At 43.4% G+C, this 17875-nt stretch overlaps 1 protein-coding gene across 8 annotated transcripts in view; it reads left to right on the forward strand.

Annotated features, from left to right (window-relative positions):
• The window catches only part of MBD1 (methyl-CpG binding domain protein 1), a 65050-nt gene that overhangs the window by 7597 nt on the left and 39578 nt on the right, over positions 1-17875 (forward strand). For all 8 annotated transcript variants that reach the window (XM_044431143.1, XM_044431146.1, XM_044431145.1 and 5 more), the window contains exons 2-9: positions 6272-6419; positions 7956-8070; positions 8582-8629; positions 9534-9853; positions 13626-13711; positions 16505-16545; positions 17404-17547; positions 17706-17840. In XM_044431143.1, coding sequence (XP_044287078.1) covers positions 6310-6419; positions 7956-8070; positions 8582-8629; positions 9534-9853; positions 13626-13711; positions 16505-16545; positions 17404-17547; positions 17706-17840 — 999 coding nt within the window. In that variant the 5' untranslated portion in view covers positions 6272-6309. The remainder of the gene's footprint in view (positions 1-6271; positions 6420-7955; positions 8071-8581; positions 8630-9533; positions 9854-13625; positions 13712-16504; positions 16546-17403; positions 17548-17705; positions 17841-17875) is intronic.

A 17875-nucleotide genomic window follows, 5' to 3' on the forward strand; every position in this document is an offset into this window, starting at 1 on the left:
CCTTTTGGATCTGGACAGACTATGGAAGTGGGCAGGAGACAACAGGGTGGCGTTCAATGTGGATAAGTGCAAGGTCTTGCACTTGGGGCATAGGAATAGCTGTCATAAGTACAGGTTAGGTGACAAGTGGCTGGAGAGCAGCACTTGTGAAAGGGACCTCCGGGTACTGGTTGACTGCAGGCTAAACATGAGTCAGCAGTGTGATGCAGTGGTCAAGAGGACGAACACCACTCTTGGTTGCATAGCCAGAGGTGTGGCTTCTAGAGCAAGAGAGGTATTACTACTACTCTACACGACTCTGGTGCGCCTGCAACTGGAGTATTGTGTTCAGTTTTGGGCCCCTCATTACAGAAAGGATATAGCCAGGTTGGAGTCAGTGCAGCGTAGGGTCACAAGGTTGGTGGCCGTTTGCAGGGGATGCCGTATGAGGCGAGACTGAGGGAACTGGGTCTCTTCAGCCTGGAGAAGAGGAGACTCAGAGGGGATATGTTGGCGACATACAGGTATGTGAGGGGATGTCACATGGAGATGGGTTGAGACCTGTTCTCCCCTGCACAGGAGGGCAGGACACGCTCCAACAGAACAAAGCTCAGGGAGCCAGGGTTCCATTTGGATGCCAGGAAGCACTTCCTGATAGTTAGGACCCCGAGGGTGTGGAATGGGCTTCCATGAGAGGTCGTTGAGACCCCATCGGTGTGGGTGTTCAAGTATAGGCTGGACGTCCACATGGTGGGCATGTTGTGAGTGGAGCCGGCTGGTGCCGGAGGTCAGACTAGATGGCCCGGGAGGCCCCTTCTGACTCGCTCTGTTTCTATGTTTCTGTGCTTTGCTGAATCGCTAAGCTGTGGTCAACCTCACCATGATGGAAAGTTTCTGATCATACTGTGACGCCTGTGGAGAAGAGTCAAAGGCAGACATTGCTGTGGTTTGCTCTCATGATGCTAAGACCTAATTTACACTATGTGCAAACTGATCCTGATTGGAACTTCTAGTTGTATCCACTCCTCTTGGGATTGAAATCTCTCGATGTGAAAAATTAATAGTCTGGTTCTTTCATCAACTCGCTTCAAGAGCTTTCTGCTCCAGGTTTTTATGCTAAGAGGGGAAATAATTAACACATATATATTTCTTTCATGCATTGATTGTTTGTATCCTTTTCTGAAGAATACATGGGTATTCTGTGGTTTTCCTTTTGTATAACTTATCTTGGGAATGAGGGTGCCACTTGTTCTTGGTGTGCACTCACAGGCCATGTCATTCTGGATTCTGAGGCAGAGGATGAAGGGGAAAGGTGGAAGGAGCTTGGGAATGTGGGGTTCAAGACTTTGAGATGATAGAAATGTTGCTTATCTCAAGGCCATTCTCCCCAAGTGCTCAGACAGGGATTGAGAATAGCCAAGATGCACAGGTGTTGGGTGGGGGCATGGGAGAGGAGCTGGTGCTGTTGGGAAAGGAAGGAACACCAGTTAGAGGTTAGGCGTATGGAAGATTAGGCATATGAAGGTTAGGCGTATGGAAAGGATTTTTTTTTGTTACATTTGATTTAATATTGTAAGGAATATGTGCAGAAGACCTTGAACATGCCCATTACTGGAAATCAAAAGCTGGTCAAGTGTGTGTCCATGAAAGTGGCCTAAATGATTGTTCAGCATAATGCAGCAATGATATATAGGTGTATTTGGAATTATTGAACCTGGAATACATTTGTTTTTGGTCTCAGTGGGAACATAAACATTGCTGAGCCCTTCTCTTTGAAGCTTCTTTTTGGAACCTTCTCATAGGCAGTGGGGTGGTCAGAGGTTTTTGGTCTTTTCTCCAATTGATTCAGATGCCTATTAGCAGTTTCAGTGTATAAGCACCATATCTGATTCTCCTGTTGGTTAAAGATGATTTGTGCCTTTGCTGTTATGATTTGATGATGCTGTTAAGCTTGTGTATCACAGTGGCTCTCACTGTGAGGTGCTTCAAATAATATAGGCCAAATTCAAACAGTTGCTTTTAATTAATAAAGGTTCTTGATCAAGGAAATGGTCCACCTTGGCTTCATATTTTGTTATGTCAAATCGCCACAGGAATGGCTTAATGTTTTTAGGTGGTTAGTTGTGTGCCTTTTGGTTAGGCTGGCACTACAATAACCAAAGACATAGTTGCTGGGCAAGAAGAAAGGCTTTAATCTCCCCATCCCCTTATTAGGATTGCTGGAGGTAAGAAGGTTAAAGCCTCTTAGCTCCCCTTCTTGTTGACAGTGATTTTGCTCAGGATAGCAGGAGGAAAATAGAACATGAGAGGAAAGCCTTCCCTATGTGGCCTGTTTTACAGCAGGAACAGGTGCCTGCTAAATAGCTGTTGGGCAGGATGGTGAAAACATGCAAGGAGACCTCTCTCCACATGTCCTGTTTCACAGCAGAACTGGCAGCGTGCATGAGGAGAATGGGAGTAGGCCATCTGTGGCAGGCCACTGTTGACCTGTGGGCTACCAGTTGCCCACCCCTGCTCTGTGTTCACTTTAATTTTGCCTCTTCTGTCTTTTGCTCCCTTTGGGCAGTTCCTGCCAAAGAAATGCACAATTTTTGAGTGTTGATGCTGGATGCAGGCTAAATTGTAATCAGATGTATACCTATGCTCTTTTACCCTCTAATTTCTTTTGCAGAATGTGGATGTTTTCAGTCTATTCCAGTCTGGTGCATGCACAGCATTTCAGTGTGGTTCTTGCCATTACTCTAGAACAAGGTTCATATTGGCGTTTTGTTCTTGAGCCAAAGTACTGCATGTGCACATGATTATTTTAGCCAAACATGGTATGACTGGTTTCAGAGTTACGACCTGCCTATCCCCCACTGCCTCTCCTGCCACCCCTGTTTGCACAATCATGACAACAATGTGCTGTATTAATGGACCTGACAGTTTATACGGGTTATGAAACAAGAATGAATACACCACCTATCGTCTGCAGGGGCACAAATCCAGACAGTGTTTACAAAAATAGCCATCATTTTGAGACATAAACCAAAACAGTGCAGCATTTTTAACAAGAGGCCTATATATATACACCGTACACCATTCTGAGAGCATTGTGCTAATCAAACACTATAGAAATGCTTTAGATATAAATAAAATAAAATGAAATTTGATGAATTGTGTGAGTTTTGATCAACAAACATATGTAGTTTAAATAAATCAGGAAAAAAATGTTGCACTTTTCAGGGTCATGCTTTAGCCTTTTGGTGTGCATATGCCTGGCAATTGACTTCATCTTGGAAACGTCACTCCCTCCTGTGCAAGAGAGGAGGGAATACATCTTCTAAGGTGACACCTGCCACTCATATATTGTAAAAGTGCTTATTTTAAAAATAATCGAAAATATTATCATTGCCTGAAAGGTTCTTGATCAGATGGATTCCCTAGGTGTCAGTACTTTAGACCCCGTATAACATGTCCTAGTGTATCCTAGTGTGACACCTTTAAGCTGTTGAGGCAGATCTCTTCAGTCCAGACAGTGAGTTTCAGGACACTGAGACCACAGAAAACCATTCTCCCTGTCCATCTTGCTTTCTTTAGCAAGGGACTGTACTGTGTTCTTTCCTTGGAGGTTTTCTGGGGTTACAAAGAATGATATATACAGAAATAAAATGCACCACAATTCAAAAATCCCAGGCATTTAAAAATAATTGTGTTGCTGGTATTGTGGGTGTTTGTTTATTAATTATATTTATATCTTGCTTAAATATAATAAAATCCCTAAGCAGTTCACATGCAAAATGTACGAAGTTTCAAAGGTCCTAGGATAGAGAGCTTGAATTGCAGGAATGGGGAATCTTTCAGATGATGATAAACTCTAGCTCCCATCATGCCAGATCATTTGTTACGTTGGTATGGCTGATGGGAGTTGGAGGGCTACAGGTTGCTGTAGAGCAAATCCATTGAAATCAATGGGTCTACTCAAAATAAGACTAGGTTTGGATCTGGCCCGGTATTTCATCCTTTCTTGGTCTGGAGACATGTAGCTATACTCTTTACACTAACCATAGCCTGTGGGCTATCTTGAGTATGCTATAATAGTTGGTCTGAAATGTTCCACAAAGATGTGGAGTAGGTGTAGGATACAAAAGCATTTATCAGTAGATTTGTATACTCACCTGCCAAATGCTGTTGGGACAGTTTAAAATGGTAACAGCAAACAACAGGAAAATATGATTAACTAGCGTCATTAGACAGTTTGTAACTTATGAATGCAGAGGTGACATCCTTTGGCCTATGAATCCTCTGCTTCCTGGTAAAACAAGTGGCCAACTAGGGTAGTGAGACATTGTTGGGCTAGCTGGATTTTGTATTTGCTCTTATTGTGACAAATAACATGTGCAAACACTGAATTTAAATAGCCAGGCATCTTCATGTAGACTGTGCTTGCAAGCCTATGCATGAATTTGCTCAAGTGAATTTGTGTGAAAGAAGCAGGTGTCCAGATGAATAAAACAAGCCTCCCTTCTGACTGACCTTGGCACTATGAAACTTGGCGTGCAACTGTCCATATTGCCTCCTTGCATTCCATCTCCCTAAAAAACCAAGAGAGTTTCTTTACAGTGAAAAAGCTTGGTTGTCTTTGGATAAGCTAGATCTGTTATCAGTGTGGGAATTTCCCAGCACAATTGAGAGAAAAGCACACAGTGGTAATCTTGCTCTCTGCGCTGTTTCTGGCAGAGCAGCAGCACCCTACTTGTTTGCTGGGTTCTACCTTGCTCTTGCCTTTACTCTAGCTCAGGATTCCTCAATTTTTTTGAATAGGGGGCCAGTTGAAAGGTGCCAGGGATAGGTGCAGGATGCCAAGGCGGTGCGGGCAGGGGGCGCGGGCCGGGGGCTGCAGGCATGTGCTCAAGCAGCAAGGCAGGGCCATGCGTGCACAGAGATAATTTTCTTCCAACAAGTCCAAAACGATCTCCTTGTGAGCAAGCTGCTTACTCACAAGATCGTTTTGGTCTCACTCGGAGAAAAGGATTTCCCGGCAAGGTGCTGGCTTGCTTGCAAGGAGATCCTTTTCTCTCCGAGTGAGTCCTAAATGATCTCCTTGCGAGCAAGCTGGCATCTAGCCACACACACATGCATGGCGAGCTATGGTGGGTCGGATAAATGGGCATGGTGGGTCGGATCCAGCCTGTGGGCTGTAGTTTGAGGACCCATGCTCTAGCTGGTTTCTGACTGCAAATTGTTGGAAGGTGTAACTTTGTTTCCTGCCAACTGTTTGTTGAGTAATGGTCTGACTTCCTCAAGCTGGGGGCAAAAGTATGCATCTTTGCTTTCTGAGTGGCTGTTTCACAATGCTTTCATCTCAGAAGTAGCAGTAGGTTAAGCTCATTAGTCATGTTAGTCATTGTTATTCAACATTGCTGTTTTATCCAATCGTCAGTTTCTCCCCTTTTAATGCTTGAGAATATAAACTTAGCTTATCAACTACAAACATAGTGTATAAAAGTTGGACTCCATTGCCAGCTTGGAGAGGAACAGAATCTAATGTTTTCTTAAGAATAGGCTTTGATATTTGGAGCAGATATTTGGAGCATGTGTCTTCAGTCTACAGGGCAGTATGTTTTGCCACAAGGAAGCTGTAGCATGCAGAACTGAGATGGCTAAAGATTCCACATTTAAGATTAAGTTCTATGGGAAGTTTGAAATTGGGTTAAAAACTGCATGGAATGGGAGGATGGAAAGGTTTAGGGATAGAGAAACATTCGCTTTCAAAAATTGTTGGGCTTGAAATTTCAGTTAGCCCCAGCCAGCATTACCAGTAGTTAGGGATTCTGGGTAGTCCAACAACGTCTGGAGTGCCCCCATTTCTGTTCTAGAGATTAGTGGACAGATGGACAGGGCTCAAGGAGTAATAGCTATGGTGGAGAACAAGGAGACACAGAAGGTACTGCAGCCCTTCCTTCTGTTCAGTAGAACCCCTTCTGAGAACTCATCAGGGTTGAAGGCCTATACATCATTGTGTGTAGGAGTCATAAGGGCTAGAAATTTTCTGCCTTGAACGAATGTTTATGTAGGCAGGCTAGGGTGCCAAATTATGCAGCCGCAATACCATATTGCTCTAATGCAGGTGTAGTTAGAGGGATTCACAGATGATGGAACATGGTAGAAACCCAGCGCTCTGAAGACTTCCTGTTATTTTCTCTTGTGTGCTTTCTCCCACATTGTGACCAGTGTGTGTTTCAGTTTATTTTGAGAAGTAAGCCTTTGGTGTCCGTGTTATGAGCCTTCAGTTTTTCTCTTGTTCTTCCAGTATTCATCCCATGGTGTCTTCTTCCCTGGCTCAACAACATGACAGAAGGCTGGGTAGATTGCCCCTCCCTGGGTCCTGGCTGGCAGCGCCGTGAAGTCTTGCGCAAAAATGGAATGAGACCTGGACAGTCAGACACCTATTACATAAGGTAATGTTGTTTGGACACACTACTGGAAGGGTGCAGGTTCTCTAAGAGTGGCCCCTTTATCCCATGGAGTTTTATCCATGGGCAAAGGGGTATCTATCTCTTTCTGGCAACTTGTCTAGTAGCTCTGAATAGAAAGGACATGCAAGATTTAGTGACTGTCGAAAGGCTATTATTCTTGCTTTAGTTGGTTCACAGAGCTTCTGGAGATCCACTTTTTAATTGCTTTTTGTACTTAACATTATCTTGCTTATTCAAGAAATGTAGTTTCCATTATCCAAACATTTGTTTCCTCCACTCTTAAGGTGCACCTGATGTTAATTATTACTGTATATTATTATCCTTGTTTGCCTTCCATCCTTCAAAATGGTGTGTCAGATTATTTGTGAGATTTCCAGATGGGGCTTGTCTCTTTGGAGAGCTATGCACATTACTTACTTAATTAATTAATTAATTGGTGTTGATGTGGTGTAGAGGCCAAGGGCCTGAGTTCTGAATGGCCTGACTCTAATCTCTCCTTGGCTTAGAAAGCATTAGGGTTAGGGTTACCCTTAGAATATCCACTTTTGCCAGCTCAGTCATCTCCTCCTATTCTAATCTGTAATACAGTGTTGTTTTAAGTATTACTGAGAGAATGTATGGAAACATTCAGGAAAAAGTGCAATATGCATGCTAAGTACAAGTTGCAGATTATATTTATATTCTACCATGTGGCTACTATTGTGGCTTACCAGTAAAAAAATAAATAGTTGGACATACATTGGCATGCATGGTGAGCAGTCTTTTCTAGCCCTTGCGGTGCAGGTTTCTGGGAAGAAGGAACAATAAATAGACTTCAGGAGCTTGCTGATGATAAAGAAGCAGTCCTCCAGTTCATTATTACCCTTTTTGGGTGAAACAGATAAATGCAGACCATTCTTTCTAAGCAAGTGGAATGTAGTAGTTCTGTTGCTGTTTGTTTTGATTATCAGCTTAGATGTTTTTGGCTGGAAAGCTGAGATTGAGTAGAAAGGTTGCAGTCTTTTTATTATGTAGTCTGGGCATTGTGAACTACAAGGGGTTGCCTTCTTAAAGGCTGTGGGAGTGGGCAATGGGAAGTAACTGGGTGGGGTTAGCAGATAATCCTTGCATCCTGCAACAGGGTAGGATTAGCAGCTGACTCTTAGTGATGCTTGGATCCTGGGGAAGAAACTGGGAAGTTTGGTTATTACTTTCCAAGAATTTGCACATCTTGCTTCCTGCAGCAGTACAGTTTTGGAACTATATCTACCAGCAGTTAACCTTTGTTTTCCTCATACTTGGCATCCATGCCAGTTTCAGTCAAAATCTAAGAAATCATAGCTGAAACTGTAAAGCTCTTTCCTTTCCACTAGGCAGTTTTTGAATTCCTACATCTTTCCATTCTGTTGCTGAGACCAGGTAGTCTTGTGTGGGTTGCGATACAGAAATATTTTGGCTTACTTGGACCTGAGGGGGAGCGCCTCAATTCATTTGGGCTTTTGAAAAAGCATCTAACAGCTGCTTCTCTTCTTCTCATAGCCCCAGAGGAGAGAAGATCCGCAGCAGAGTGGAGTTGACAAGGTTGCTGGGATGTTCACGGGATCTGACTGACTTTGATTTCAAGAAAGGGATTTTTGTTGAGCCAAATGCCGAGGTACTGATCCAAATAGCATTGGCTGTGATGGCAGGAGTAGCTTTTTACAATGAGCTGGTTGCTGTGATGTCTGTTCACATTTGTATTTGCATTTGCACTATTTGAGCTATGCCTCCCATACTCCCTCCAGTGGAAAACCGGGGTTCAAGCCTTGATATCTTACATTTCTTCCAAGTTGGTGCACCTGCTTCTCCTTCACCCCTTCCCTATTTCATCCTCACAACAAATCTGTGATGCAGGCTAGACTGAGAGATGCTCACCCCATGAGCTTTCTGTGCTTGGATAAGATTGCCCTTTTCCATGTGCACCTTCTGGGCTGGTGCACTGATGGTGTAGCCCAGCCTAGTTTATACTTGATCCTTTTGCTGGCTGGCATAGGATTACAGGTGGTCCATTGGCTTACCAATGCATGACCCAAGTGCAGAGTTAACCAATGACTAGCTAGACCACAGTCCTGCTAGAAGTTGGAACCTTAACTGTTTCATTCTCTGACTGCTTTGTCCTGTTGCAGCCCCCAGGCCCACCACCCATTCCACCTACTGGAGGAGGCCACCAGAAGGTGAGTGAGCACAGCCTGCTTGAGCCAGAACTATGTAACATCTGAGTTGGCTGTGGAATAGCATCTGGAAGACTGTATTGGGATGTGGGAAGAAAGTCATTGGCAAGTGTTTTTGTCTTTTTTGCTGCTGGGGGTTTATCTTGTGTAGCTGGGAAGAAGTTTCCGGGTGTAAGCATCTTTGGAATGGGGAATCCTTGGTGGCATACTTTTGAAACTTTTAAGGCAGGGTTTTGGCAGATGTTCTTGGGGCAGCCTTTCAAAGCTGAGGCCAAATGGATTTTGCTCAGTGGCAAGGTAGGCACATTCTTAAGGTAACTTGGCATGCATCAGTTGCCTTGTGTTAAGGTTGTAGTTAAAATGCATCAGCAAGCTAGAAACATCTCTCCTTTTCCATATGTAGTTATTGGCAAACTGAATATTCTAATCTGTATTCTTGAGTATGGAGTATCAGTAGCCTTTCCAGGTTTCAAGGTATAAGATGATATCCTTGTGCTTGGTTTCAAGAATAAGAGAGAATAAAGGCAGCTTGCCCTTAGCCTGGGTGAAGCAGAGCTGAAGCAAAGAGACAGGAGAAATGCCTAATTGGCCTGGCTTAAGTTCCTGGGGTTGTAATGCTAGAAAGGAGAATGTGTCTGGAAAGGAGAGATTGTTCTGTACGTGCTGCTCACTAGCATGTAGGGATGCTGGTAGGGCCTTCTGCATTTGGGGAAAGTAGGTCTTCTGGTCTAGCATTTGTCCAAGTGTTGCTTAGAAATGAAGCAAAAACATATATCTCCTCTAGCAGCTGTTCTGCCCACAGTATGCAGCAGGTTCTTGACTTAGTGATATCAGGAAATCTGTTGCTCAGTATTGTATAACATACATCATGTTGCTGACTGAACTCCCATGTTTCTCCCTCCCACAGCTCAAAAAGGGTAGCAAAAGGCGCTGTTCATCTCTGGCAGCTGCTACCCCACCATCCAAGAAGCCTCTTGGCTTGCAGGTGTTACAGGAACCTCCAAACCAGGAGCTTCCAGACCAGAAACCCCCAAAGCTGGATCTGGAGTTGCCAAAAGAGGCTCCTGCCAGCAATCTGACCCAGCAGCAAGAGCTCCCGACTCCTGCAGATCAGCCGGCGCCAAAACCTCGCAAGCGACATTATCGGAATCATCTTCCACCTGTCCTTGCTCCAGGAAAAATGGGAGATCTGGCAGTGCAAGAAACCAAGCCAGAGGAAGATATAGCGTGAGCATCTTCCTTGCCGCTTTCCCACTTATGGTAGTGGATAGTTGCACCCTCTCTACACCCTTAAATATAATGACAGAAAACTCAAATTACTGACACTTTAAATAAATCAAAATGACTCTGAAGGTGTAGAAGGTTGCAAAACATCTGAATTCTGATGGTTTTCTTTAAAAAATACACAAAATGATGGATTCTGATGGTTTTTTGTAATGAATACAGAAATTCGCTTTTGTCCTACTGCAAATGTGTTGGAGTTGTGCCAGAGTTCCTGTCTCAAGCCCCCAAGTCTCAAACAGCATATTTTTGCGGGGTATTTTGGTCCAGTACAGACTTGTAACATAGGCCACATCCCATATTTTTGTTTTGAAAATTATGCCACTGCCCAAACTGGGGAATTTCTACCCATGCCCCAAAATATCTAAGCAGTTTTTGTTTAACATAACATCTAGCCTGAAGAAAGGTTGTACAAAGTCTGCTGACTATGGAGAAACTTTTTGGCTAGTTCTAATAAAGGTGTTTTCCTGTTGATGTTTTTATTTTTTATTCCCAGAAATGGGTTGCCATGTCTGCAAACATTTCATCAACAGGTAACTTCACTTTAAAGCTATATTTTATTTTTCTTGGCCAGATTATTAAGGTGCTTTGTCTTCCTGCCTGTGCACAAGGAATTCTGAAACTAGAAGTTTTACATGTATGTCATAGACTACAAGTTCAAGGCTAGCTGGGCAACCCTGCCTGTTCTAGAGAGAGAGCTGGGCTAGCAGCTCAGTATTCACAATATTGCTTGTTTTGTTCTAGCTCTTTTGATTAGCTCTATGAAAGCTCACAAGATACAAACACATTCATAAATAGAGGGAAAGTTTTAACATACATAACTGCAGTCTAGTTTCATTTTTATCCTCATGATAATGGGTTGCAGCCTGGTCTGCTTTTCCCTACATGTATCACAGGACCATAGGAAAGCCTTCCCCACCCTTGTCCAACTCTCTTCCATTCAAGAATATTCTGCTGCACTCTTGAGTTTAAAAGGGCCTCTGTTGTACTTGGAAGTGCAACGTTATCTGCACTCATTTATTTACTTGTTTTCCACTAACTAGTCCAACAGGAATCTCTAAGCAGCATACAAATACAAAAAATAAATCTCTAATGTCTGTTGGCATCTTCCAGTTTTACTTCTGGCAATTTACACAATGTTTAGATCCTACATTTTCAAAATAAGGAGTGATAATTATTTTTGATTGTTTATTTTTTGTCCCAGCAGCCTCTAGTTTATTCTGAAATTAGTCTCTTGTAGGTAAAAATAATTCTATTTAGATCTGCCTTAATACCTTTTGCATGCCATCTTTAAGTCTCATACACACAGTGCACACACAATGGTTTATGTACCACCTTTCAGCAAGGCTTTCAGGGTGGTTTGCAAAGACATGATAAATGCTAGTAAAAACAGGAGGTTTAAAAACAAACATTCATTTTTTAAAATTCAGAAACCTTCCTCAGACTGATTTTCAGCAAAAGGGATGATAGTCTGGAGAATGGGGAAGAGAAAGCTAAACATGATACTGAAATCCCAAAGTCTGTGTTTTTAACAGGACACTTAGTGGGAGTGGGGGGAAATTAACATATGGAAGCAGCCTTTCTAGACTAGTCCAGCTTTCCTCAACCTGCTTTCCTCCAGATGTGTAGGGACTAGGGTGCCCATAATTTCCCAGCAGCTGTGATGGATGGAGATGATGGGAATTAATTCACTTCGCAGCAAAAACAGCATTCTGCATAGGCTTGCAGTTCATTTGGAAATTGTTTCTTCTAAGCTTGCCCTGCTTTGGTGGATCCTGGAATGAAGTATAAATTGTCCTGAAAGATTAGACTTTTTAAGTTCCCTCACTGGAGTAGCTCATTTTTTGAAATGTGTGTGATAAATTTGTCTGGGTAGTAATGATAACTGGGCCTGGTGGAATCTTCCTTGTACACTGCTTTGAAGGGCACCCTTTCCATCATGCAGGAGCTGTTAGGTTAGGCAAGAGCTGGGAAAACAGAAAGGCAGAGGGAAGCTTGGGTCAGAATTGAAGTTACTGCATACTCTCCTGCTTGCCTAGCTTAGCAGCTGCTTTTGCAGGGATAGCATTTCCATGTAAGTTGCTCTGGGAGCCTTTTCTCCTTTGACCATAGAGAATATTTCAAATTCTTTGGGAGTTGGCTTCTCCCCTGGCAGTAGGCAGGATTTAGAAACAGTCCAGTTGCTCCAGCACAGTAAGAGTCCATCCCTCCAGCCTCCCAGGGTGGCTTTTCCTAGTGGCAGCTATGCAGGGTTCTTACGTGTTGGCTGTGCACTTAAAAAAGAGCTTAAAGTGTGAGGACTTCCCATGATTTTCCCTTAATTTCACCTGCCGACAAATAGTCTGAGGAGGTGGGTAATTTAGAGATTGTGTCTTCTATCCCACAGGCCAGGCTTGCCATTTTGGTGAGCTTTCTCCCTCAGGCATATTTTGGTCTAGCACTTTGTTTCCCTTCCCTGTTGCTGATCTGAGCAAGCAACACAGCCCGTACTGCCTTCCATCACCACAGGGCAGAAAGGGAAATGCTGTTTCCAGCTGAGAAAGTTGCTGGAATTAGGGTGGCAACTAGGCAAATTTGCATTGGGAATACTGAGGTTTCTGGCACCATTTGGGGACAAAATATACTTCACCCACTCTTGATGGACAGTCCTCAACCAGTGACCTAACTATGGGAGTGAATTGTTGTTTTGTGCTGTTAAGTCGTCTTTGACTTATGATGACCACATGAGTGAAAGCCCTCCAAAATGTTCTATCCTTGACAGCCCTGGTCAGCTCTTGTAAACTCAAGGCTGTGGCTTCCTTTATGGAATCCATCCATCTCACAGTTAGTCTTCCTCTTCTTCTGCCTTTGATTTTCCCTAGCACCAAGAAATAGCGCCGAGGCCCCTTTTATCCTGTCCATACCTTTTCTTAACCTCAGTGGTGGTCCAAGCACACACCTTGAATTCTTCCAGTGGGTATGGAGGTTAGTGGCTACAGTAATAAAAGTGTTTTTATCAGAGTGCTTTGTTAGCCTTCCTGTTCTAGATTCCTACACAGGCACTCTTACAATCTTACAAAAACAAGACAAAACATAAATGTAGCAGGAGCTCTGGGCACAAGCATAATTGGAACCCTAGGTCTTGTTCTACCAGTGGCAGTTTTGTCAGCCCTTCTAAGGGAATGTTTGAGTATATATTTGCACACTTTGAGTCCAAACCCTGATGTTAGTGCCCATTTTCTAGTGAGAACCTTAACTAGGGTGTTCAAGGTTTAGTATGGGAAACTTTCTGACTGGTCATTAGTCATAGCATAGCTTCTTGTCCTGCTAGCTTCTGGTGCAATCATCTTCAAAGCAAGGGAAGACGTGCCTCCATTGTGAGCTAATTCCAGCTGTCTGGCCTCACTCCTAGTATCAGGGGTTGTTGGTGGGTATGTTGCCTCGTTGGTGCTGGCCAAGGGGTGAATGTCAAAGAAGGCCAGGGTTAGGGGCAGAAAATGCTCCCTGGGGCATCATAGACATCTATGGACACCATATGGTTACTTTTCCTGATACTGTATTTGAATGTGGTTCTAGTGTGAGAATTTTTTGTGAGATGCTTGGAGAACTGTTGGGGGCCAGAAAGCAAAATATACGTATTCTAGACAAGCCAACAAAATAAGCAACTTTACTGTAGTTAAAGACACTTTGTGATTGAAGGCTGGGAATATTATTCCAAACTCTCCATTTCTTCTCCTAGGTGCTGTGCCTGTTGCCAGGGTCAGTTCCCTGGAGTGATGCTTCCGTCCCAGAGACGCTGCCGATGGCTCTGTCCTGACTGCAGAGGTTAGTACTTGAGGTCACAAGGTTAGGCATGAGTTCTTCATTTCTGCCACACTCCTCATCCTGCCTTTTTTCTGTTGGATTCTCATACATTTGTTTGAGAGGGTTCTCTTTGAGGTATTTTTTATACAACAGAAAAAAGGAGGCTGTACAAATCCCCAAGCTGAAGGTAGCAAAGCACAAGTGTTCCTGGAGATCTATGTTGGCCTTTGCCAATCTGCAGCTCTCTAGATGTTTTGGGCTGGCAATTCCCATGAACCTAGTCAGCATGGCCAATGGTCAAAATTACTAGGCATTGTAGTCTAGAACATCTGAAAGTCATCAGACTGGGGAAGATTGATCTGTACTCTGTCTTCGCAGTTGAAAGCTATAGGATTACATTAGGTAAGAATGTTTCTGAGCTGAACTAATGTTCCTGCAACAGTCCCATGTGGTCCCTCCCTTGTCTTGGTTGGTTTTGTCATCCTTGGTCTCTGTTTCCCATTTCTTGATTAAACAAAGCCCCTAACCTTTGAAAACTTTGTGTAGTTACTTCCCTGTGCATTAAGGATCCATAAGCTATTGCCCAAACATATACAAGCTATCCTGATGCTATGAAAATTAAAGTTAAAATAAAAATTATGTTTCTTGAGAAGTTGAACTTCCTGCCAAAATTGGGCTTTGTGTTTATGTATTCTGCATGAGGCATATTGCATTACGCATAGTACTGCTTTTCTGCATTGTGAAGGAAAACACTTCTTTGCTTCTTTCCAAAAGCATAATTAAAATATCTTGGTGGGTTTCTTAAAACACAAATGGGAGCAATGTAGTGAAAATAGGTCTAACTTGGATAGATGACCAAATGCAGAACATAATAGTCTTGGGATTCTTGTTTTATTTTTATATCCTGTTTTTGAGCCAAGTTTGGTTCCCATGACTGTCAAAATCTGTTGAAAGTACAAATGTTAAGGAAATAATATGAAATGTATATTTGTAAAAGTTTAGTTTGCTTGCTACCATGTACTGAAGGAGGGCTAAATTTAATATTAGTTACCAGCTAGAAACTGGTTTTAAAAATAAGTGAAATATCAGGACCTCCACTCGCCTTGACAGCTTTGGAGTAGACAAGGGGGGGTCCTTCATTGTCAGTGGTATAATCTATTGTCATGCCCCACCTGTATGGCAAAATTTTTCCCAGTTTGTAAGAATCCAGCAGGATTCAGCTCAACATCCATGCCTCTTCTTGTGGGTAGCTACCTCTTTAAACGTCCATCTTGTCCATCTTGTCCCTTCTCTGGGCATGAAAAGCCTCAGAAAGCCATGTGAGCATAGTGGTGTGCTTATAGGTGCTCCATAGAACTCGTTGCACCTCTGGACTGATCCAGAAATGCATGGTTATGACCATTTTAGCATCAGTCAAGAATCTAGCACCTATTCTCTGGGTTTCTTGAGTCCCATGCAAGTGAGAATGTATCTGCAATAACTGAAAAACTTCTGATCCTTGTGAAACAGGCTCATCAGCAGTGCAGAATAGAGAGGCCAAGTGGTTGTTCTGGACTTGTGAGCATGGAGATCTCCCAGTTGTTGTCATGCAGTTCCAGATGGGGTCACTGCTGGTAGTGTAAAAGTCATTACAGACAGGACAATACTCTTTGCTCATGTTTTCCCATGCCTTGGAAGAGAAGGAAGGCATTGCAGGTATCCTTAGACTACTCCTAGTGTCATCTTTGCTAAGGAGGAATCGTAGCTCAAGGCCTTTGAGGGCACTGTGCATTCATGATGCTCAGTTGTTGAGCAACAGAAAGCAGTTCTGTTGAATGATGGTAACACTTGGTAGAAAAATACTTTGGAGTTGTTCAGAAACAGCCTGGAGAGCATATGAAACTAATTTGGGGACTGCACAGTTAGAGAGGGAAATTTCTTCAAGGTTGCTCAGTTGAGATAAGTGCTGGGTGATTGTTGCAACACAAGGTCAAATGTAGAAACAATGCACCACTTTCATGGGAAGAGCTAAACTTCCAGAAGGAGTAGGCAGGATTGCCAGGTGGACTTTGGCTTCCCTGCACGTAAGGGAAAAAGGCAATCAAGATTATGAGGCAGCATGCAAAACGCTTTTTTTCTTCTTCTCTTGACAACTAGGTCTGTAGCCTTATGAAACTACCCAGAACTATCTCTGATTCCAGGTTATATGTCACAACTATCTATGCTAGCAATTACTTAAACATCAGTAGAAAGGATGCCTCCTCCTGAACTCCAAATCAAAAAGGTCTGAACCTGGATAGGGTTTTCTAAAGGATAGGTGAGCCACTGCCATAAAACACCCTTCCCCATTCCTTTGCACATCTTGCTTCAGTCAAAGAAGGCACACAGAGGGGGCTTTCCTCTTTCTACTTACATAAAAAGCTGTTGTTAATGCAGAGAAGTTCTGCATCATTCAAAGTCTGCCCTACTCTTTCTATATATGTTTTACATTTCTTCTTCCTCCCACAATTCTTTCTTTAGTCCATAGTCTAGTTGAATCCTTTGCCTACTCCAGAAGTTCTGTCTTTCAGAAACATGGCTTGGAAATCTTTGCTTTGCTTGTTTACACTGTAGATGTTTATTCTGTGGCTGTTCTTCAGTTGCTCTGTCTTGACTAAGGCAGGATATTGGACGTGAATTGTTGGATTGGAGCTGACCCTACAGGCTTGTTATTTTGTCCAGTTGCTTATTGATCAGCCTGTGTTCTTATCTGAACCGCTGAGTTCCTCAGAAGGCATTTCAGCCAATATTTTCTTTTTTGTATAGACTTCATTTTTTTCCTCCTGTCCTTTTCAGCTCAGAGAAGAGACTTCAACCGGGAGCAGAGATATTACAAGGTAAATTCTTGGGGAACTTAGTCACAATTTTGATCCTGGGCAATTAGTGTTTAAATTTAGGGCTTTGATACTGTGTGTATTTGAGGGAGGACCCTCATCTACAGGATCAGGAGATGCATTTTTGTGACCCAGCCTAATGCTTACCGTGTTACCATTTTGTGCGCATATGCATTTAGGTACCCCGGCTAGCCAGCTAACCTGCCATAACTTACACTTACACCTATCTTTCGATCACTTTACATTCCTGTGCTTATGTAGAAGGGTTTGGAGATGTAAGTTTATGAACACCACTTTCTGTTCTCCTGGTCACAGAGGGAGAGATTACTTTAAAACACTGTCCTCCCAGGCAGGCAAATGGCTGGAGGCTTAAAAAAACAGAAAAGAGTGAAAGCTCAAGTCCCCATTTCAGAAATACAGCTGGACTTGAAGCCAAAATGTGAGAGCAGTTTCAGCACAGAATAGCAGAGCAGAGATGAAGTTATCTGTATTTCCTGGAATGGGAGGTTACTGGGATCAGTGTGTAAGAGTGGATTGAAGTATAATTAAAAACATACCTCAGCAGTTATGCCTCATGTGGCATCTTTAGCTGTAGGACCTTCAGGAGTTGCTCATAGAAAGAAGCTTGGCTTGGAACCTTTCTGAGCTGTGGGCATCAGAGTAGTGAGAACTGGGCTTGCCTAACTGAATAAGGCAGCTTCCTTTGCTGCCCGGCAAACTAAGGTTAGAGGCCAGAGAGTATGTGGTGTTATAGTGCACCCAGTGAGGTCAGCCAGGCTGGCCAACTGGTTGCGGTTGTGGGGTCACAGTTTGGCCTTCCCTGTATCTCTCCTCCTCACCCCTACCCCTCTGCCCTTGCAGCAAGTTGGCTGTGGTTTGTGCCAAGCGTGCCAGATGTCCCAGGACTGCGGCATCTGCAGCGTGTGTGTACTACGAGCCAAGAGCCCCGAGTTCCGCATTGGCATCAAATGTCTGCTGCGTCGATGCTTGAAGATTGTCAAAAAGGTACCACCGGCTGCTCCTTGCTTATCCCTCCCTTTTGCTCTTTTCCAGTGATTCTGCTCTTCCTCTTTCTCAGCCTCCCCATCACAATTGCATTTGGAGTGGTTTCAAACCTTAACGGTCCTCTCTGTTTTTCCCCTCCCCTCCCCTCCCCTCCACAGGGCCTTGAATGTGGTATGTGCCAGGCCTGCAAGATAACTGAAGACTGTGGTAGCTGTGTTATTTGTTTGCGAAGGCAAAAGCCAGGCATGAAACGTCAGTGGAAATGCCTGAAGCGGCGCTGCCTTAAACGCAAGGTACGTGCTTTTCCTAACCAGATTTTGTGCAACTG

This window comes from Varanus komodoensis, unplaced genomic scaffold (genome assembly GCF_004798865.1).
Source record: "Varanus komodoensis strain SLA01 unplaced genomic scaffold, ASM479886v1 scaffold22, whole genome shotgun sequence".
Lineage (NCBI taxonomy): Eukaryota > Metazoa > Chordata > Lepidosauria > Squamata > Varanidae > Varanus > Varanus komodoensis.